Source organism: Pholis gunnellus (assembly GCF_910591455.1).
Source record: "Pholis gunnellus genome assembly, chromosome: 6".
NCBI classification, from domain to species: domain Eukaryota; kingdom Metazoa; phylum Chordata; class Actinopteri; order Perciformes; family Pholidae; genus Pholis; species Pholis gunnellus.
The window spans coordinates 26,792,433-26,815,496 of record NC_136532.1 but is presented as its reverse complement, the minus strand read 5'-3'; the positions used below and the strand labels follow the sequence as shown (position 1 = coordinate 26,815,496).

The window sequence follows — 23,064 nt, the reverse complement described above, 5'->3', positions numbered from 1 at the left end:
GCGGAGAACCAGTGGGCAGAACGAGGCCCGGAGGGGACAGCGGGTCAGCATTCATTACCTTCAAGAAAGACGAGTCACAGAAGACACAGGAGGGCCTAACAGGGAGAGGTAGCAGCAAAGGAGACGACCCACAGCACTACTAGTTTTAGCCATCTGCTTGAAATGTATGAAGCACTAATGTCCCAAAATGGTTTGTCTTCCTTGTTTTGACAAGATAATTACTTTCAATTAACTCTTGTTGCAGCAGATTGGACCAGATGGCAACCTCCGTGAATGGCTCCGTGGTAAAGACGTCGTATACGTCTCTGGTAGAGACCTGTCAATCACTGTGTAGCCCCGCCCCTAAAGCATCCCCTGCTTTATGGTCTGTTTGACTCTAAATGGACCATCATTTACTAAATGAACATCATGCTGTATTGAAGACTTGAAACTAGAGATTGAGACCATAAACTCATGTTTACAATGTTTACTGAGGTAATAAATCAAGAGAGAAGTAGAGTCATTTTCTCATAGACTTCTATACAACCAGAGGAGTCGCCCCCTGGTGGACACTAGAGAGAATGCAGCTTTAACAACATGAAGCTTTGGCTTCACTCTGCAGAACTGGAGGTTTCCGCCTGCCAAAGACTGCCTCAAATACGTCACATTAGCAAAACTAACCTGGCTAATGAAGCTCCATCTGTGAGAGTGGACAGCATTCTCAGTTCTTCAGTGTAGCATACTTTGACCAAGGAGCAGCAAGAGGAGGCTCGCTGGACTTCGAGAGTACCAGTATTTACAAATAACTTTAACCAGATTGGCTTTCTTTTCATTAAACTACAGTCATTCGGCAGTTCCCACTGATTTCTAATTAAACCTCAATCTCCAGATCTTCCCAATGTTCTGCTGAACCTACAGAGGCCACGTGAAATTACCTTTAATCAATCCAGAGCTGCGTGTAGAACAAAAGCAGAAAGTTAAAGAAAGGGAAAAGTTCGTCTTTCCATCACTTAGACAGGACTAATGGCACCTAATGGACTCATTGGTTGATAAGTGGAAAGTGCTTGTGACCCTCCAGTTCCAGTCGCCGTGTGCACACACGCAGCCGCACGGCGAGGCCGATGCCGTCATGCTGCCGTGAGATGCCAGGTGAGATGAGGCTCCGGAATGCAAATGCGATTCCGAGATAAAGCCCATGCATTTTTCATTACGAACACGGCAGCTTCGCTCCTCTGATATGACAATGAGCGCTTATCGTCCCATGTGCTCAGCCGGGCGTGCGACCACGGGCGCAAATGCAATCCGCACCTCGCTCGCTGGAACCGATTCCGCTCTGCACCGCAGGAAACATACTGCACTTGTTATACAGAAGAGGATTCATTGTATTATATCGCTGGATTGTTACTGCATGCTGTGCATGCAGCGGGGTCATAGTCCAAATTATCTGAAATTTTCGTGCACAACTTTGCAGAAAAAAGTTTGAGTCGGTACAACTTGCACAGCCTCACTCGGCATGTAAACATGACGGGCAGACGACAGCGGTGTGTCTTTCTGTCTTATTGGGCCTTTAATGTTTGGGCTCTATAATAAAACAGCTCAGTTAGTCAGGTGTGCAGTTAACTCCTAATATCGTCACAACAAAAATATTAATACTAAAGATAGAATTAAATAGCATTAAACATTTATAAACCTAAAGAGAATGTTTTTACTACTGGCAGTTATTTCAAACATTGTTGAAGACATAAAGTACGATATGATATACTTTATTGTCTCGGACTCAAATGCTGCACACATGACATATTGTCATTACCGCTGCCTCCATACGAGTAAATCATAAAGAAACAGACAAACAAAGAAACACGTACTGAAGCACATTCCACATATTGCACGACCCAGAGCATCATATCATTAATCTATTGGAAATGCTTGAAGCATGTACACATACAAACATACAAACCATGTAGTACTTCATGTCTGCGTGTGAGTGACAGATACGAACTTAACCTCAGTGAGCTTCAGGCACGGAGCTCCTCGTTACTGTCGGTACCTCATTAAAACATGCACGGCCTGTAGTCGAGCTGCCTTTAATGAGCAGTGTGCCCCGATCGCTGTCACCCTGAAGCACAGGCCGTCCACCCCTGAAACGGAACAGCTCACTCAGCCGAAATGAAGCCTGACGAGACCTTCAAGGGCACAGCAGAGTGCAGGCTCGCCTAAAACTCCCTCCCTCTGACCTTCTGTTGGACGTATTCTGCAGAATCTGCTCTGCACAGAGCGTGACCTGTGACCCTTTGACCTTTTTACACAATTGTTTTCGTTCCTGATTTATTCTTGCACATCAGATCTCTGTGGCATTTGGCCATCTTTCATGCCGGTAAAGCCTTTTTGAATTGATCAGTGACTGATTTATGGAAGTATTCTGATCGTTTACTGCAGTAAAAGTACTAATACCACGCTGTGAAACTACACGTATAGTATTCAAAATACAAGTACAACATACAGTATATTTTAACCTCTGAGATGTAGTGCAGTAAAAAGTACAATATGTACCTCTGAGATGCAGTGGAGGAGAAGTAGAAAGTAAAGTACATGTATCTTGACTTTGTACTTGTGTACAGTACTTGAGTAAATGTACTGAGTTACATTCCACCACTGATGTGTTGTATTATTATCGACTATTGCTTTGTTTTTCTTCATCCCGCTCAGATTATTAACACGTCGTGCTGCTGAAGGAGAGAGAGAAAGCAGTTGTGTTAGAAGGTGTTTACTGAATGTGTGTGACACAAAGAGACAGGGAGATATAGATAGATGGAAAGAGAGAAAGATGGGAGTCGATGTTTTATTCATCTCTGGTTAAGTGCCATTGAGAGCTGCAGTAAAGCTGCAGGATGAAACCATTTCACTGGAGCGACAGAGCGTCCTGTTAACCTCACTGTGTTCCCTCCAACATGGCCGACACACGCATGTTTTTATTTTTGTTGCATTCAAACTCCGATACCAAGAACCTGAATTCAATTCAGTCATTTCTGGGGTTGTTTATTGTTTGTTTGAGCTCTAATTTATTAATTCACATTAAAAGCTGCCAAATAAATAATTAGTTTTGAATGTTAAAGAGTGAAAAAACAATGCTTCACATAAAACCACCATGATTGAATCATTCATTGACATTCATAAAAACTAACAACAGAAATCTACCCTATGACAATTAAAGAAAACAAAATGTGTACAAACATGTATAAAGGATTTATACACAATGCCGGTGAAAAGACTGAATCCAACATTTAAGTACCAAAACCTGGTTGTCGAGCTTCATTCCTCGGTCAGTGTGTTGCTGCCCTCTGCTGCCTGTCAGTGTGAATGGTGTCCTGCAGCACAAGTATGGAGCTCCTTCATGCCACCAAGTATCTTCACAGATTATTCATTGTAAGAACAAAAAAATAGAATTTAGGGACCAAGATTCAACCCCAAAAAGCTGAATTTTGACTTTTTTCCCCAACGTGAAGAATGATCACTATCTCATTCTTGTTCATATAGAAAGTGCATTTTTATTTTAATATATGTATCCAACATTTATTTATCCAGGAAAGTTTAATTGAGATTTAAAATCTCTTTTCCTAGGGCGTCCTGGCCGAGACACGAGCACAGCCCCCCCCCCCCTCCCCCCAAACCATTACTGCAAAGTCCAAACGGTGACGCACAAGTCCAAGGCCGACATCTCATTCCTAATGCCGAGCCTTGTCCCCTAAGGTTTCAGTGCTTCCAGAGCTTTTTAAAAACGACAAACCATCGTGACCCAATTCACACTCTGGTCATTTCCACATAACCTTACTCAGATTCAGATTCAACTTTATTGTCATTGCACAGAGTACGAGTACGAGGACAACGAAATGCAGTTGTAGCATCTAACCAGAGGTGCAAGAAGAAGCAGTAAATATATGTTGAACGGGTAAACCAGACATTTTGAAGAGATATACAGTACGTTTGAAAAATCACAACTTTGTTTTATGCATGTGTTATTGAAAACGTATACAAATGTTAAATACTTAATAAATGACATCCCGTTAGGATAGTTACTCTGTGAGGCTTTTATTTTGAAAAAAACAGCCTCATCCTGAGTTCCCAGTTAGACAAGGCAAGTTTATTTATAAAAACTACAAGAGTTGTAACTAACACTGCAAGTGACACTTTGAACATATTTTAACTCTGCCCATCAGGATGTAAACTAAAGTACATTCAAGGAAACTTGCGCACCAATGGCACAGCCTTCGGGAGCAATTTGAGGTTCGGTATCTTGCCCGAGGACACTTTGACATGTGGACGAGCCGGGGATCGAACCACGGATCATCTGATTCAGGGACGACACGCTCTACTTGATTGAATATTTAATATCTAATTTTTCATGAATGCCATTTGTTGCCCGGAAAACAATTAGTTAAATAAAAGCAGAAACAAATAGTTAAAAAGCCAAGTACCTTTATTGTCTTATGAAATATATCAAGGCATATAAAATGAGACTTACTTTTTTCTTATCATTACATTGTTACATGTATCCATCACACAATTTGTCAGGTATTGAATCTCATTGAGCTTCCATCATTCTTTCAGGGACAGGGCGTGGGATCAGGTACAGGTTCACAGGGATCCACCACAGCCCGGACTTCCCCCATTTGGACACTTTTGTAGGTCCCAGAGATGGACGTCCATGTGGTGTCCCCGTTGCTGTAGGTGCGGTTGAGACTTGCAGTGTAAGGGATGTCTGCCCCGTACTTATACCCCACCATACTGATACCACAGGAGTGGTTTGATGGGACTTTGCACTCAACAGAAACAGTGTGGGTGGTCGACTCAATATAAGTTGTCCCTGTGGTGAACTGGAGGGTCGTCTCCTCGCTAAACTCGATACCCGCGGAGCCAATTATGGGGATTTCAGCAGTGATGCTAGTCTGAATGCCCACCGTGATAGAAAAGCTGGTGTCCCACCTTTGCTCCACTTGGTATGTCTTTGAGATTGTTGCTGTCGCTGTCACTGTCTGGCATTGGTAGTTGGTGACAGAAGACTTGCGCATGGTCTCTGGAGGATACTCAATGGGTTTGACCCCATCAGTCTTATACTTGACATCAGACAAGTGCTCACTGTAAATATCTTTGCTAAAGGTCAGGACCTGGTAGGTATTGTACCAATACTCAGAACCTTCCCAGGGAAGGTAGAAGACCTTATCTTTAACATCCACTTTTCCAAGACCATACTCGTTCATCCCAACATATACTTCTTTGGAGCAGGTCCTGACTGAATTCGGAGGCACTGATCCGTAGGAGCCATCCTTCCATTCCATCATCTCAAAGTTGTCTTTGTTCACAAGGATTTGAAATGGCCATGAAAAGCTATTGTACTCTTTCCCTTTATAGGAGTAGTGGCAGTAAGGATCTATGCCAGGGCTGTAGAAGCCGGCGTTGCACCAGAATTGGCAAACATAGTCGACGCGTCCAACATATTGGTTGTAGATTGAGATTGCTCCTTTTGGGAGAGAGCGGTTAAAGAATTGCCATTCCAGATTGGTTTGATAAATGTTGAACGATGAATACTGGTCCAGCTTGGTCTTAATCTCCACAGGAGTTGGAAGAGCTTGATTTGTCGATCCGTTAGCTGTGATATTGGGAACCCTGTTACCCAGACTTGGGTCCAGGAACAGGACTGTGAAAAAGCAGGAAAGAAAGTTTAAGTATAAACCAAATAACATCAGTAAACAATTGTTTATCCCTACTGCCTGTTGAAAGCAGACACATTTGGAATAAAGATTTTATAGTGGGCAAGCAAACAGATCATGCAGATCAAATCAAGTTAACCGTGTGTTGCACAACAGTAAATTGTCCTTGAATCCTTGAACGTCACCGTTTACTGCCAACCATTACAAGAGGAGCTTAAATCAATTTAAATCATATAATTTACAGTTATTTTTGTGTTTTCTCATAATATTGAAGTGAATTCCTCTTTTGCACTCCAACTTTCATTTTTTGGTCTCTCTACATTTTGTGTAAAGTTTGTTCTGTCCTGATCAGATCTTAGGTCACACTGAAACGAGGACACAAAATTCAAAGTGTAATGGTTCAGTTTACCTAACTCAGCGTACAGAGCCGGCAGGACCAACAACAGCAACACTGACAGCTTCATCTGCAGATGAAACACAGAACAGGATCACTGTTACCTGCCACCAGTTTGTAGCATCAGACCAACTTTAACATCCAGCCTTGGTGAAAACAACAGAACATCAAATGTGCAGCTAATGAGAGTTAAAAAGAAACTGTCTTAAAGATAATGCGCACAGAAAAACAAGACTTTGATCATCTGTATCTTGTCTGTTCATGAAATGACAACATTCTCATTTCAAGCTGTGTGGAAATGATTGCTTTTTAATTCGGTGAGTGGTTGTAAGTTTCTTGTATGAATTCACTTTTTTACGACTAACCTTCTAAATAAAAGGACAACTACCGAACAACAAGTGTTTAAAGTGGTTGGAATATATGAGAATCACTCACCATCAGATTTAAAACCAGTCCAACGTGTCCAGACTTATGTAACTGCCTTACCGCTGATCAAAAACAAATATGCACTCTCACTGTGTTTGGGCTTTGACTTTGACCATTAAATATTGGGATAGAAGTAGAAATCAATAGGATGTTAACAAAATAAAAGTTATTATGTTAATGTCTGTCTGTCTGGATATTCATCTTTCTTTTATAACTCTTTTCATCAGATTTTATTTTCTGTAGTTATTTTGATGTAAACTACAGATTACTGGTGTCTGCCTGCATCATAAAATAATATTATTATTATTATATTATTGTTTCTAAAGGCATCTGTAAAGCAGGTTGAAAAAAGGAAAATCCCTTTTGGTGTTTCAGTTATGTCTATGAACAGATTCTGCATTCACGTGTAGAATCTGGAGGCAAACGGATAAGATTTTAGCATCGTCAGCGTTCTGGTTTCCGTTCGTAGTCCCAATCGTATCGACCAATCACTTTCGATCAGGCTTTAATTGAATGCAGGTGAGCAGTCCATGTGCAGAGTAAGAGAGGTGGGACGCATTGGCCGAGATGCCGGCTACCGTCTGACGATTATCTAGATTTTTATTGGTTTAAAATGATCTTCTAAACTTGCACGGAAAAGGAAATGTTAGGGATAGCTAAACCAGAATAGCCTCATCCATCATCAGACGATGGGTTCCCAGATTGATAGGTTTCTGAACAAGCTTTGGTCTTCTGACTGGAACATTTAGGGAAGTGTTCTTGTACAACTCTCTTACATTACATTACATTACATTACAGTCATTTAGCAGACGCATTTAACCAAAGCGACTTACAAGTTTTTTACATTCATACACATAGGCACAGCTACGGGAGCAAATTCGGGTTAAGTGTCTTGCTCTTACCGAGACAACGCTCACATGGGCGATGATGGAGAAACCTGGAGGAGGGGTGATTGGGGGAAACGGACCTGCCTGATCCCGGGTGTGGGAGGAGTTTGGGGAGGCCACAGAGAAGGACTTTCAGTTGTTTTTTGTGCATGAGGGCTGGGAAGCAGGATTAAAGGAAACTCTTGTTTGCTCTGTGGGCCTCATAATACACAAGATCACATTTTCATCTGAATTGTATACGTGGAAGTCAAACTTTGTTTTGCTTCATGCATCACTGGGCAACATTCAAAGTAATGAGCGAGCGCTGCCTCCTACGCTGTATCCAGTTGTCTTTATACGACTGGACTGAATATTCTATGCCTGAACTTGATTTGGGTTGATCAGAAATTGCTATATTTATCATTTATTTGAAAAGTATTTACAGAACAGACTCAGAAGTAAATATTTGTACATACTCAACATGAAACAAGAGAACTGAAAGACCGACAAAAGGACACAGAATAGAACGACTTTAAAGAGGCGTTGCTGGTGTTTTCCCAAATGTCTTCATGGCTGAGTCATTGAACATACTTTGACTTTGACTTGGCTCTGACAGTAAACAGTAACGGTCCAGTGCCATCAGAGTAGATAGATGTTGTTTCTCTCTCGTTCAGTTTCTCATGCATACAGGCTCTTTTGAAGATACACTTCTCACGTAGGTTTACTCAGTCTATAGCTTCACCAAAACTTGGTTTTAAAAAAAAGACTGCTGTTTGGGTTTGTTACGTAAAATAAGTTGTTAATTAACTGATGTTAATAAAGTACGAAACAAAAGTTATATTAAGTTCATGCTGACTTGATTTCACATGTCCAGAAACTAGTTTTAGAGTCATATCTTAGGATATGAAAAGAAGAAAAGGATACAATGTTGCAGGGTTCCTTTGAATAATGGAACTTTGCGTACATTTGCATATAATATATTAACTGTAACTGTTAACACAGAATATTTCTAAATATGTTTCAATAGCAAAGTACGTTGTGTTTTAGGGAAAAAACTAATGAAATACTTATCTTAAATGTACTGCGTGACAAGTACCTAAATACTGAATAACTAAATTGTGACTGTTTTTCAGTAGTACTCTGCTTCCTTTTCTTGTGAAACACTTTCTCACAGACACTGGGACCCTGACTGCCCACAGTTCAACCCAAAAATTAAAAAAGCATATTCTCCCTCTCACCTGTATTGCCAGGTATTAATCTAGATTGTTTCATCATCATGAAACTACTCTAGACAAGGTGTGTGGACTATCTTCAGTAGCTGGGTCATGACCGCTGACCTTTTCTTTTCTCTCTTTTTTGGCGCTTTGAGCATCACAAGCCGAGTGGCATCGAGTTTCATTTTATTAGAGAGAAGTCAGACATCTCTACTGTGAATGTCTCCAACACTCTGCAACTAACACCAAAACCATCTCGATTGATAAACATAACTACAGATAAGAGGACTAATTAGTATTTTATATTTAAGGGTGTACTGTCCCTTTAAAAGTTACAACAGCACCTTTAAATCATAACTCTAAAACGTGCAGGAATGATGGAGGACGCTTTAGAAGCCAAGCAGGAAAGAAGCTGGTGAATTGTTAGTTTGGTATTTTCTGTGTGATACTTCCTTGTTTCTGTTTTTCTTTAATTAAACATGACAGCTTGTCGGGGCAAGTCGAGTGCAAAGAGACAAAACCAGCTCTCCAGCATTGTTCACATTGCAGGGAAGGGGATTTGAAAGTCAGAGACAACTTTGAATCTATTTGACAGAGCTGTGCACAGAAAGGCTAAACATATAACTGAAGGTACTTCATACCATACAGGCAATGGACCCAGAATGACTGTGACAAGTGTTATCCCAAAAACCTTATTCTATCTGATACCATATCTGGGCCTACAGTGTGTGAATGTTGTATGAATGTTAGTTAGTCCTGATGGCAGGTGGCACTTTGCATTGGGCCACCTGCCATCAGTGTATGAATGTGGAAGCAAACAAAATCAGGAGGGAGTCCACCATCAGGAAGCATGAAGCCACTCCCAAGAAGAATGGAGGAAACTGGTGTAATTAGAACCTGAGCTTCCCTGTTCATCTCCACACCTGCACTTCATTTCCTTATGAGCCTCCAGTATTTATACCAGCCTCGTTACCGCAGTCACTGAAACTGTCAGTTGTGACGTTACTCACGTCTTCTGTCAGCTGTTTGCTTGAACCCAACTGTTGCCTATCTGACTGCCTGACCGTCTGCTGGATCACTGGACTTTTGGACATTGTGACTGTAAGTTTTGTTTTCAATCCACTAAACTGATTCCACCTGCTTTTGTGTGTCTGGTTCATACCCTTGACATCAATGGTGAAAACAGAAGTGTGCCATCTTATAATCATTTTCAAACACTTATATATACAATCAAAAACTTAATTTTGGTTTAATGCTACAAACTGCTGGTGAGTGTAACAGAATAATTTTGTTCTTTGTTTCACCTGCAGATGAAGCTGTCAGTGTTGCTGCTGTTGGCGCTGCCGGCTCTGTCCGCAGCCGGCTTTTTCAGCTGTGAGAAGGACGACAATCCAGGTAGACTGAGTATCCTCACATAAAATAAAATATATACATTTCTACACAAAATGCAGAGAGCAAAATGTGCCCTGAGAAAGCACCGTAGGGCCCTCAAATGGAACTTAAACTTTAGAGATTTTTTTGACAAAATACGAACACAATTTATAATCTCAAACACATTTCCATATTATATAATCTCCACAATGCAATACTTTGTTACATAATTGACTGTTTGCTAAATAATTAATTAATCCTAGTTAAGAAGGATTTTAACATAGCCATTAAGCTTCTCAACTCACACGTTTTTTTTACTTTTAAACTAGGTTTAACTTTATAAATCTATCTTGATACAATCGTCTCAAGTCCATATGTACTACGGACGTGTTCTTGGTCACTGTAATTGTTCCTACTGGTTATGCCGGCTTCTAAAATATCATTTCTTAAGGCAATTTGAATGTAATTGATTATGGGGGACCAAATCTGCATTCCTCGTTCTGTGATCAAAATGACTAAGGTAGACTAAGGTAGTTCGACAAATATTGATGATATCTTGCAGTCTTTTTTAGTACAAATTAGCTTTTCTATTTTTTTTTTAAATTCTATTCCTCTGCTTCAACTCAAAAAGAAACACTGTCTGTAGAAGCACAAAGAAAGAAATGGCCCTTTACTTTGGATTAGAAAAACAAAACCATTCACTAAATGTACGTAATTAAATGGAACGTTATCTAAAACATCGATTCCGATATTATTCAACTCGTGTGATGAAACTATGCAGAGATAACAGGAGACTGTTGAAAGATAGACTTGAAAAAATGTAAACCTGTCCAATCAGATGAGACATACCGATGTGTTTGGCAATGTTGGATGGGGTTACTGGAGCATAAACTTACACAGATGAAATGTTAACCCTCTGAATGCTGTCTGTTTACATAATACCACTGTAAGAGTGTCTGTATTTTGGCTACACAGTTTATTACAGACTAAGTGCTGAGGTTGGAATTCCAAAATTCTGAAAAACAAAACTCACAACCTTGACCAAACTTTTTTGCCAAAATGACAAATGAAAGAGTACCAGTCAAAGTAACCACGGAAAATAGTTAAATGTTCGTTCTACTCCTTTTCTATTTATATGCATGCTCTTAACTATTTAGAGTTAGCTGGACATGCTAACCGTTGCAGTATGACAGAGAAAACGAGAACATTTCTCAAGTAATTTTGACAGTGTGGCTTCTACTGCCCGAAGACGTCGCAATATACACACACGCCGATGTTACCGGTCGTTGAGGTTCGATTGAGATAGCACTTCTCTCTTTTCTGCATTTTAGATTCATACTCTTGGATTGAATCTTGTATTTGTGGGGCTTTTATTTTGAAAGGGTGGGACTGGGTGGGTGAGAGATGGGGAGAGGAGATAGAATCATAATGTTTGACACACACACACACACAGAGGTTTTTAAATGACAAGCTCTTGTGTGTGTGTGTGTGAGAGAGAGATTGCGGAGAAAGAGAGACAGAGAAACAGACAGACAGACAGGAGGTCTAACAATGCCTTTGACTGAATATCTCCAAGTCTCGTGTGTGTGTGTGTGTGTGGAGAGCCTGTGTGTGTGTGTGTAACTGGTTGCCATGGTGAGGATGCACCTGGTGTTAGAGACAGACTGATTAAGAAACGTTACAGTGATTTTGAACAAAACCCCTTCCTGCTTTTAACAAAAAGTGTGAGTGCCAAAATACAGATCCCGTGAGAAAGATAAGACTCTGCCGAACGCGGTAATGTTGTTTTTATGTTTGTGGTGTTAAAAATGTGAGCTCCAGAGCAATATACAAAAGTGGTACCGTCTGCTTTCTTTGAGAAATAAGTGGTCAGATTTAACATGGAGTCTAATGGAGCAGTTGGTTGGAGTTCATGTTGCTCTGCGGCTCTTTGAGCCAAATGTGTAAGTCTGTTGGATTTCATAGACATCTGTATGCGACAAGGACAATATTAGCTACTTTTACATCCAAAAATTATGCTTGAAGAGTGAAAATTGTGGAGTCAAAGGCAAAAGACAAATATTTTGTTCACAAGAATCTCAAACTCCTCTTCACTCTAACAGTTATATTATAAAGGAAGAAACAGACCCACATTTTCCTGAAACTCTGTGACTTCATGAAAACTGTGCTAGCTATCAACATGTCCATTTGGCTCAATAAAGTCCAGCGTTTTGTCTACGTTTTAAACTTTGAATCATTTTTCTACGTTAAAGTATGGCTACTCAATATGGGCCCAAAGTTAAGTGTTTTTTTTGCTTTCTTCACGCTGAAACCCCATTTAAGTGAAAGGAGAAATTTTGCTCCGTTTTTCGGGAAAACCGCTGGGCAAATCTCTTATAAAAGTCATTGTACACCATTCTCGATCAGGCCGGACGCTGTGGTGTACTTTTTAAGCAAGTGTTGGCAAGGCTGTGTGAGGAGAAGCGCGGCCAACTTTTCTGGATAAACATTATTAGTATGATTAACCCGATGGATTATATACAGTGTGCTTTGGCACAGGCAGTTTTACTGCCTTTGTGCCACAAAGCCACACTGAATTAAACACACAGTTGTATCCATTCCTAACACTTACGCTGTTGTGTTTCTGATTTTGGAAAGGTTGGGAAAAAAAACACACCACCTTCCAAAATCTTTAAAGTAGTTAAACTGTATGCACAGCTCTTCAACATGTGGAGAGATTTAAAGCTTGACGAACCTTCACGCCTAATTAAGGTTATTCAGTTATGGTCGAACAATGGCTGTTTTGGCGAGGGTTGAACATTTGGTCAGTTTGGCAAAACTTGTAAAAAATCATGAGTGTATGTACTAACCTCAGTCACTAACCTCCAACCAGAGGGCAACCTCTGGTTCTGACCACTGAAGCCAATGCGATAGTGCCTTAAACTTTCTTTCTATTGTCCACCAGGGGGCGACTCCTCTGGTTGTATAGAAGTCTATGAGAAAATGACTCTACTTCTCTCTTGATTTATTACCTCAGTAAACATTGTAAACATGAGTTTATGGTCTCAATCTCTAGTTTCAAGTCTTCTTCAATACAGCATGATGTTCATTTAGTAAATGATGGTCCATTTAGAGTCAAACAGACCATAATGCAGGGGATGCTTTAGGGCGGGGCTACTGTGATTGACAAGTCTCTGCCAGAGCTGTATACGGTGTTTCTAAGTCACTCTTCCGCATTCCAAAGATGGTCACTTACGTTTACTTAAAAAAAAAAATGATAATGGCCAAAATGCTGAACTTGAGGCTTCAAATGGCAGTCAGCAAGCCAATGGGTGACGTCACCACAACTACATCTACTTCTTATATACAGTCTATGGTTCCAATACAGTCCTCATACGTCACAAGGGAGCAAGACAATTTGAAAGTGGTTCGAAAATCATATTGAAATAAACTTTTTGGTTTTCGATTTTCATTGGCTAGTATTTGTCTTGTCAACTTTGATCCCAACGGGCAATTTGAGGGGGGATTGCTCCTGCTACATTTTACTTTCTGTGATCTTAGAACGTCTCACAGCACTGAATCTGCCCTTTTAAAAGTTTTTAACGTTTTACTCATTCTTGATGCCGGAGATCCTGCCATTTTGCTTTTACTTGATCTCTCTGCTGCTGACACTGTGGACCATGAGATTTTAATCTCCCGCCTTGAACACTCCGTCGGCATCCAACGTACTGCCCTACAATGTTTTAAGTCCTACCTGACCGACAACATGTCAACATGGGCAACTGCTCCTCTCAACCGGCCCCCCTGACCTGTGGGGTACTGGAGGGGTCCATTTTGGGTCCACTATTGTTCTCTCTTTACATGCTGACTCTTGGATCCATTTTCCAGAAGCATAGCATTCCTTATCACCTCTATGCCAACGACATTCAAATATACCTTCCCCTCAAATCTGGAACTGCCTCTACAAATTCATTAATGTACTGCTTGGCTGATGTCAAAAGCTGGCTCTCGTTACATTTTCTATGCCTCAATGAAGGTAAAACAGAGATCATGCTAAAAAATCCCTTTCGCCTTTCAGCTGCTATACCGGACAGTCCCTCGTTGTCTCTTGGCCCCATGGCAACCCACTGCAAATTGCATGTCAAAAGTCTGGGTGTGATTTTGTACTCATCTTTCATATTGGCTCTCCAAGTTGCGTCCGTGGTCAAAATCCGCTTCTTTCAGCTTAGACTCTTAGCTAAGGTCAAACCCTTTTTATCCCCAAAAGCCCTGGAGAAAGTTATTCATGCTTTTATCAAAATGTAAACCCGGGCCGACCGGTCCTTCTCTGTTGCTGCCCCTAAGCTCTGGAACAACCTTCCTCTTCATATTAGGTTGTCATCAACCTTGCCAATGTTTAAAATACGTTTAAAAACCTATTTATTTTCCCTGGCCTATCACCTTTAATCTAAACTTGGCACTTTTGTGTGATTTGTGTCAGTTTGTCTTGATTTTAACCCTCTAGTAACGAACTACATCCAATTTGGTCCCAGAGGGGGGCGACAGAGTGTACACATGTAGTGTAAAGTACTTCTGAGAACGCATAAAAGTGTTTTTTATGACATATCAGATACCCACGTAACGAAGAAATTATGATAAAATGGACCTTGTAACCTATTTTAATCACTCAAAAATATATATATACACAAAGTACTACAATATCCTACAAGTACTACCACAATTTCACCTATTTTCTGCCAGGAGACGGCAAGCTATGTTCTCCGTTACCGATACCAGCCACGACCTACACAGACAAACCGCATAACAAAGAGCAAGAGGACTCCACACCGAATCCAACCATATCATCCAAATTATTCTCCTTCAAACCATTAAAAAGTTACAATTCATCTACCACAGAGCATGGGCAATGGGTTTGACCCTTGGGGGAGAGCCACGGTTTTTGAAATTTTTATTGGCTTAAAATGATGTCAATCAACTCATCTACACTCTTCTGCGTTCAACGCTGTGTCGTATGCGCAAATCGGCCTATCACAGGCTTTGGTAAGGTTCAATTGCATTCTGTAAAACTGAAATTCAGACGAAAATGAGCCATGTTTTACAGGTTTATATAAGGCCCAGGCTCTCAAAATGATGTCAAACTGCTGTATTAGATAGATTGAACACTATTAGTGATAAAAGAAGTGAAATATATAGTTATATAGTATATAAAATTACAATAAAATGGCTGAAAGTGCTGCTTCCAAAATCAGAATTGACGTCGGCTGACCTGTATAAAAACATCAATATCTCTGGCCTGCTTCACTCTATCAAAGCCAATTTCTTTTTTTAAAGGACTGCTGACATGTTGTGCTATGATTTGGGAGAGTTTAGGCCTTCGTCTGCATCTTTTCAAATCAATAAAAGTGCTTTCTTTTTTTATTTAGTTATATTCATTCAGCATTTACCAGTAACATATACACTGATATGAACAAATCTCACAAGTGTTAGTGTTATTATTCCATTGAAATTATTCAAATAGACCTTGTAGTTAGAGCAGTGGTTCTCAAACTGTGGGCCGCACCCCTCTAGTGGGGCGCGGCGGTATTGCAGGTGGGGCGCGAGGGGAAATGCAGAATTTTATTCATGTCTGCAAACTTGTCGCTTTTCGGCGAAATTCGCCATTTTGAATCAAAATATATCATCCACGTAAATCGTGTAGATCAGTAGAGTTTTTTTTTTTTTTTTGGGGAGCGTCAACTGGCCAGCCAGCGTTTCTCAGATTGGAGTGAGACGAGGAGAAAAGGTGACGTAGTGATCTTCACAATAAAACATCTTTGATGTGACGTGTGGAGCCAATCAGCGTTAAGATGTCTACAGCGTCTTTCCCTCCGTTAAAGTTTAAGTTCCGTTCCGTTACAGTTCAGACTTGCTGGGTTAAGTCAACATCCACTGCATGCGGAACTCTGTGGACTGTTAACGTTCGTCATTATCGCGATTTAGGAGGAAAAAACGTAACGTGATGAAACATGAAGCCCCCCCCCCCCCCCCCCCCCCCCCGTGTTCCGACATGAAGCCCCCCCCCGTGTTCCGGTTCAGTTCACGCGGTCACTCGTTAATGTTAAACCCGAACACCGGCGGATCTGTTTGCAGGTTGTTTGTTTTAACTCAAAGTAGAATGAAAGGCACAGATACTGATGAGATGATGAGGCCAAAGAGCTTCAGGAAGAGGACGCTGTTAGTGTAGCGCAGCTTGATGCAGGGCTGAGATGTGAAGGAGCTGGGCCTGGATAAAGGTGGAGGTGGGTCTGGATAAAGGTGGAGCTGGGCCTGGATAAAGGTGGAGCTGGGCCGGGATAAAGGTGGAGCTGGGCCGGGATAAAGGTGGAGCTGGGCCTGGATAAAGGTGGAGGTCTAAACAGACGTACAGAGTACAGCTTCCTGCTGTCACAGTATTTTAAATACATTAATAAGGCAGGGTATGCTGAATGCAGCCTCTGCTCCAAGGAGATGAAGTACAGCAACAAGGGCTCACTGTCCTCTCATCACACTGTTCACTGTGATGACCACAGCCAGTGGACTAACAGTCCCACTGCAGTTAAATCACAGCTATTATTTTACTCTTGATAAGCTACCTTAGCCAGAGTAGATTATCATTTTCATTTAAATAATTGAACTGGATTGAATGCATATTAATTGCAAATAGAAGATTGGCCACAATCCTAACAGCTGTACAGTAACAGTGGAAGTTAATATGAAGCCATACAGTAATGAAAACTAATCACTTTATGTGTACAGGCGATGGTTCTCGCTACTCTTGCTATCTTTGTTTTTATGTGACTAAAACTTTTAAAGGTTAATAATAATGCTGAAATACTGATTAATAAATTAGTTTTTTGCTTAAAATAAATGTTTTATCACTTAGTTTTCTTCTCAGAGTTCACCAGAATGCTAGATTTTAAAGCTCATATTTAAAATAAAATTCTCCTGGTATGTGTGAGCATATGGCGTCACAAAATGTTATTTCAATAATAGTTCAACATGGACCATTTTGTTACCATTTTGTTGGGGCGGTGGGGCATGAACATTTTTCTTCCTCCAAAGTGGGGCGTAACAGAAAAAGTTTAAGTATGGGTATGACATTTTCGAGCATAGGCCTCAAAATAGGCTTGGGGGTTAAAAGGTGTCACTTAATTTTATTATTTCCTGTTTGTATAACTGCTTATCGATGTGCAGCACTTTGGGCAACCTTCGATGTATTTTAAAATGTGCTATACAAATACATTTTGATTGATTGATTTTGAATTTCACTACAAGTTCTATAAGTTATAAAAGTTCTGCACCTCTGTGGAAACAGCACAACCATGGCTAGAAGAAGAGAGAAATCAAAATAAACTGTGTAGTTTTAATGCCTTTATTCAAAACTTTTCTGTTTTAAGAAAGCAGAAGGAATAATTCAATTGATTACTGAAGTCATTTAGTTTATACTTAAACTTTGTTCCCATCTGTGCCTTTTCCCCTGCTTTTATACAGTCCGTTTGCTGGACCCAAATCTGGGGGAAAGGATTCCTAATATCACTGATATTGAAACGACAGATCAAGGTCTTCCAACTCGAGTGGAGATTGAGACCAAGCTGGACCAGTATTCACTCAACATGATTCAAACCAACCTGGGATGGCAGGACTTTGATGGCTCTCTCCCCGATGGAGCAGTTTCAATCTTCAACACATATGCTGAACGCAGCGAGTATGTTTGCCAATATGACTGTAAAGCCGGCTTCTACAACCCTGGCATGGATCCAACTCCTTCCTGCCACTACTCCGTTGAAGGTAAAGCTTATCCTGGTTCCCCATTTCAGATCCTGGTGAACAAAGACAACTTTGAGTTTTTGGAATGGAAGGATGGCTCCTACGGTTCAGTGCCTGAGAATTCAGTCGGTACCTGCTCCCCAAGCATTTATGTTGGGAAGAACGAGTATGGTCTTGGAAAGGTGGATGTTTTAAATAAGGCCTTCTTCCTTCCCTGGAAAGGTACAGAGTATTGGTACAAGAAGTACCAGGTCCTGACCTTTAGCGACGATGTTTCCAGTGAGGACATCTCTGATGTCAAGTACAAGACTGATGGAGTTAAAATCATCACTTCTCCTCCGGAGACCATGGACAAAGCTTCCCTCATCAACTGGGCCTGCCAGACAGCGACACAGACAGCTTCCCTCTCAAAGACAATCCAAGACGAGCAAAGGTGGGATACCAGCTCTTCTACTACAGTGGACGTCAAGACTACCATCACTGCTGGAATCCCAGATATTGCCTCTGCAAGCATTGAGATTGGCTTAGCGACGACCTTCCAGTTAAGTCACGGGACAACTCATACTGAGTCGACCACCCGCACTGTTTCTATTACGCATAATGTCCCACCAAACCAATCCTGTGGTGTCAAAATGACGGGATATAGGTACATGGCAGACATCCCTTACACTGCACGCCTCCGCCGCACCAACAGCAACGGGGAGATCACATGGACGTCCATCTCTGGGACCTACAAAGGCGTCCAAATGGGAGAAGTATGGAGTGTGTTGGATCCCTGTAAACCTGTACCTGATCCCACACCCTGTCCCTGAAATAATGAAAGAGGAGGCCCAATGAGATACAGTACCTGCTTTTATATGCCTTGAGATATATATATATATATATATATATATATATATATATATATATATATATTCTACACTGCACACTACAAAAGAACAAGCTTACAGAGACTTCAAGTAGCTTATAATGGTGCCATGAGAATATTACTAAAGAGACAGAGATGGAGTATTGCCAGTGAAATGTTTGTGGCTGCAGGAGTCAATACTTTCCAAACTGTTGTAAGAAATCTTATGTATAAATTTATTTGCCGGCTTAATGACTCTGAAAATGACATCATCTTGGTTTTATCCAACATAAGGTACATAACAAGCTACCAGTCTCAGCTGTGGAGACATTGGTACAGCTGTCTCTTTGTAAGGCATTGCTATGCCTTTGTACTTTTATTGTTCTTTTGTATGTCATTTTATTGTCTTATCTGGACCCTGAGTCTGAAATAAAGTTTGATGATATAGAGATATATATAGTTTTTTTTAAGACAATAAAACTACTTGACATTTTACCATTTTCTTTTTTTCAACATTTTCTTTTCAAAAGCAACATGAAATGTGTAAAACAAATATTATCACTCAATAATTCATTGTTACATATAAATAAACTTCCATACAAACTAAATCTGTGTCACAATCACTAAAAAATTCAATCAGCATACACGTTACTGTCCGGAACAGCAGCATGGCAATGGTGTAAAACAATTACAGATAAATGGTAAAATACTTTATTTATTACTTCAGCGTTGTTAGTAAATTTCAGAGATCAGAAACTTTGAGATAAAATATGTTACTTAGCAGTTATGGTTAGTAACAGGCTACTGATTCTCTGTTGCATTGCTTTTCTTTTTAGGGTTAAATAGCATCTCGATGGTCCAATTGTGAGCAAAAATGAAGACGACGAGACCAAATTGTATTTTATGGAAAGTTATGTAATCAGTTCTTCTACTGCTGCGCAATTACAAAATTGATGTTATTACATTTTGGATAGGCAATAAATAATGCTAATAACAAATACCTGATCACATGTTTGTTAGTTGCCCAACACAGGTAATCTGCTTATACTTGTTATAATGCACAGATCTGCACATCTTCTGATAGTGAGCGATCATCCCGTTGCTGAAAGAAGTTTGGTGTGAAAGGACCTTAATGTTCACGGTAGTTCACTGCAGCAAAACAACGTGCAATAAAGCTTCAGCCAAAATTTCTTTATCGGATTATAAAATAACTCTTTCGTTATCAGACGAAATAAAGTTGATTAATCTATAATTAAAAATACTGTGTCAGTTAAATGAATGAAATTGAGCATACAAATAAATATCAAGCTTTCTACTTTTATCTTAACCTCCATTCACTTGGATTGAAATATACATCACTAAACTATATATATATACACTGTGGAGAATTTAAGAATTAAAAGCATTATTTAGTAGAATTTATAGCACCCTTAGTGGTGAATAGAGGTGTCACAATAATAAAAGGTAAAATATGTTAGTCACAAAATATTTACTAAAGAATGAATTATATGTTTGTAATATGTTTACATGAAGGATGTTATAGGTTACAGTATAGTGACACATTGAGTGTATTGAAATCATGAATGCATAATCACTGGAGGATTTAAACACTGAAGAATAGCCATCAGGGAAAGTTAGGGATTATTCAAGGTGAGGCTTTTCGGAGATGGGGGAGGAGAAGCTGAGACGACTGACGAGAAGCAGAGACTGCCCTAAGACAACAGGAGAGGACTCCTGGGTAGGACCATGCGGCCGCAGGACAGAGGGCAGGTCAGAGGTGATGTCAGAGGGAGCCCAGCCACAGAGATGACCAGCGGATCGATGAAGGAGGGGTCAGAGCGATTGGAAGCCAATCACTGACCTCAGAAGACGGCCTTTGTGTTTTGCGACAGATTTCGGACACTTTCCGACCATCAAAGAACATAAAAGGAATGTTTGAGAGAGCATGCGGTAGGCCACGGCACTCCGTTTTTCAGCCCCCCGGCTAGGTCGGACCTGTGAGTGGAGTTGCACGTGGTCTCTGCTCTCAAGATGCATACTATCGATAGTGTATTTTAGATTGTAATTGTCATCATCAGTTTACAGTTGTTATCGTTTAATTAAATACTGTTTTGAATTTGGACCGGATCGAGTTACTTTTTGATGCGCCTGCGCAGAAAGAAGTAAACACAGCAGTGGCCTTGCGATTCCTCCAGAAGCTTCAGCCCCAACAACACACACATATATCTTTTAGGATCTATATCCGGAGCGCGGTCCACCTATTAGTGACGCTGTCCTACAGCGATAAACACACTTGTTTCTATGTCTTCATGCTTCTGTGGGAAAATGTCGAACTCTTTGTTCTTCTTCACATTGCCTCACAGCTGAAGTCGTACACACCTGCAGCTATTTCACAAATCAAATCCACAGAAAGAAAAGCAACACAAACACGTTTGTTAGTGACTCACATTTCTCCAGAATGAGTTCAAATAATTAAAAACTGATCATGACATGTCTCTTGATTGACAGTCAGCTCAGCACATCATTTAATCTAACGTTCAAAATGTAGTGAAGCAACCAAAACACTAAATATACCACATTTAAAGATCAACTCAGGTCTGTCAACAGCCATGAAGAAATACATTTCCTCCATGTTTTTAATAATAAGATGTATAAATGAGTCTGTGAGTGATGTGTGAACAAACCCCTCTGTGTGAACCTTCAGCACATAGAGAGGAATGAACGTGTAAAGTTTGGTGTATGTAAGAGCTGCTGAAGTGGAGATTTATTTTATGTTTATACTGTTTTTTCTTTTGCAATTCCATTCAACACATTGTATTGGGGGAGTGGCAGACGTCTCAAAAGAAAATCTCAGCATATAAAACCAAAGCACAAGCATGTAAACCACTAGTGACACACGGGGGAAGGTTGGAAAACACGTGTAGTTTGAGACTTGGAACAATAAACCAAGGAAAGAGCTGCTATACCAACGCACGACAGAGTTTGGTCTCAAGATTCTTTGTTGCTCTATAATCCATTTATAATAAACAAATCCCAGTTATTTTCCCCAAATTTCTGAAGCCGGTTTGTGTTTACCGTTTTCCCGCTCCGTGTTGCTCCTGATGTCCAAAGGACTGGCTGAAGTCTGTAAGACCAGCAGCAGCAGCACTGACAGCTTCATCTGCAGATGAAACACAGAAGCACATCTTCAGAAAAGTTCTTTCACAAAACAGCATTAAACCGACACAAGCTTGGTGAAGAAGTCCCCTCAGTGTTACTGTTACGGTTCCTTGTGGATTTTCTTAAAGAATTGTGCTTTTGTACCTTGAGTATATTAATATGTTATTACTCTAAAATAAATACATTTAACAATTATTTTTTGTCAAAGTATACTGAAACGCTGATTCCTAATTCAGTATGAAACTTGGATTCAGGATCACAGTTTGGTGCGTCAACAACAGTTTTTATTTAAAATGCTAGTAACTGGGTGACACCTGATGTATCCTTCAACCTGTTACACTGAAAAAACAACCTCCGTACCACACTGGTTTATATTCAACATGTGCATCAGAGATGCTGTGATTCAAACAGAAGGTCTCACCCTGTAGTACACCTGAGCAGGTTTAATCCTCACTGTGGCACTGGATTGTAGTATTTTTATTTTAACCTCTGTGGAAGGATGTTTTCCTACTTTGTGTGATGAAATATGTTTATTGGAAACGTAATCAAAAGGCTTGAAAGTTAACTGCGATAGTTAAACTTGTATAAAATGAGATAGTAAACAATGAAGATTATCCTGGTGAAACTAACCTGTGAATTATTAGAAGGGATTGAATGTTTTAAATAGGAACCATGGGAAGAAGAGGGTTTCTCTAACTGAATGCTTGTTCGTAAACAGGTTGTCAGTGTGATGGTGGAAAGATCCAGTAAATCATTAGCATCATAGTGTCTGTGTGATACTTCCTTGTATCACTGTTTCCTTTAATGGGTTAATCATCCATGAACGTGATAATATCTGGCCTTGTCGTATTAAAGGTTGATTGTGGACTCATAAAGTTTGCTTTTGTTCCTGTTTTTCAAGTAGACAAGAGTCCATTTATTCCGCCATCGCTACCTCTAACACCACTGACCATGTAGGGAGAAATGATCCTGGGAAGAAACTATGTAGAAAACAGGTCAACAATTCACTGATTTACACGCACAGAGCTTCTCTTCTTTTCTGTTTTATTAATAAGGTAACATACCCTACAGTTTATATATTTGTCACATAGCTTCACCTTATTGGAGTGCATGGAGATGTCTGAAGAAATTAAGCTTTATCGTCAGATCAAAGTGATTTAGCTTGTGTCTTTCACCAGATTTATGAAGCTTCCCTAAATGTAAAACACTTTTATTGACTTGTTCTTGTTCTTTTAATCGTAGCTTGGTAGTACGAAGTTAATTCTGTGCAAGCAATTTACAACCACTAGAGTCACTAGACTTGTTGGTGCTACTTTTAAATGCCATGTGGTTTTATAAT

At 40.2% G+C, this 23,064-nt stretch overlaps 2 protein-coding genes across 2 annotated transcripts; one reads left to right on the top strand and one right to left on the bottom strand.

Annotated features, from left to right (window-relative positions):
* Positions 1 to 4,580: 4,580 nt before the first annotated feature.
* On the bottom strand, positions 4,581 to 6,148 carry LOC306696867 (natterin-3-like; the record flags this gene model as incomplete). Its single annotated transcript, XM_079160586.1, has 2 exons — positions 4,581 to 5,671; positions 6,094 to 6,148. The coding sequence occupies 2 exons, from the start codon at positions 6,146 to 6,148 to the stop codon at positions 4,581 to 4,583; spliced, it is 1,146 nt and encodes a 381-aa protein (XP_079016712.1).
* A 2,813-nt stretch (positions 6,149 to 8,961) lies between these two features.
* On the top strand, positions 8,962 to 18,531 carry LOC306697094 (natterin-3-like; the record flags this gene model as incomplete). Its single annotated transcript, XM_079160836.1, has 4 exons — positions 8,962 to 8,999; positions 9,607 to 9,685; positions 9,895 to 9,979; positions 17,444 to 18,531. The coding sequence occupies 4 exons, from the start codon at positions 8,962 to 8,964 to the stop codon at positions 18,529 to 18,531; spliced, it is 1,290 nt and encodes a 429-aa protein (XP_079016962.1).
* Positions 18,532 to 23,064: the final 4,533 nt, after the last annotated feature.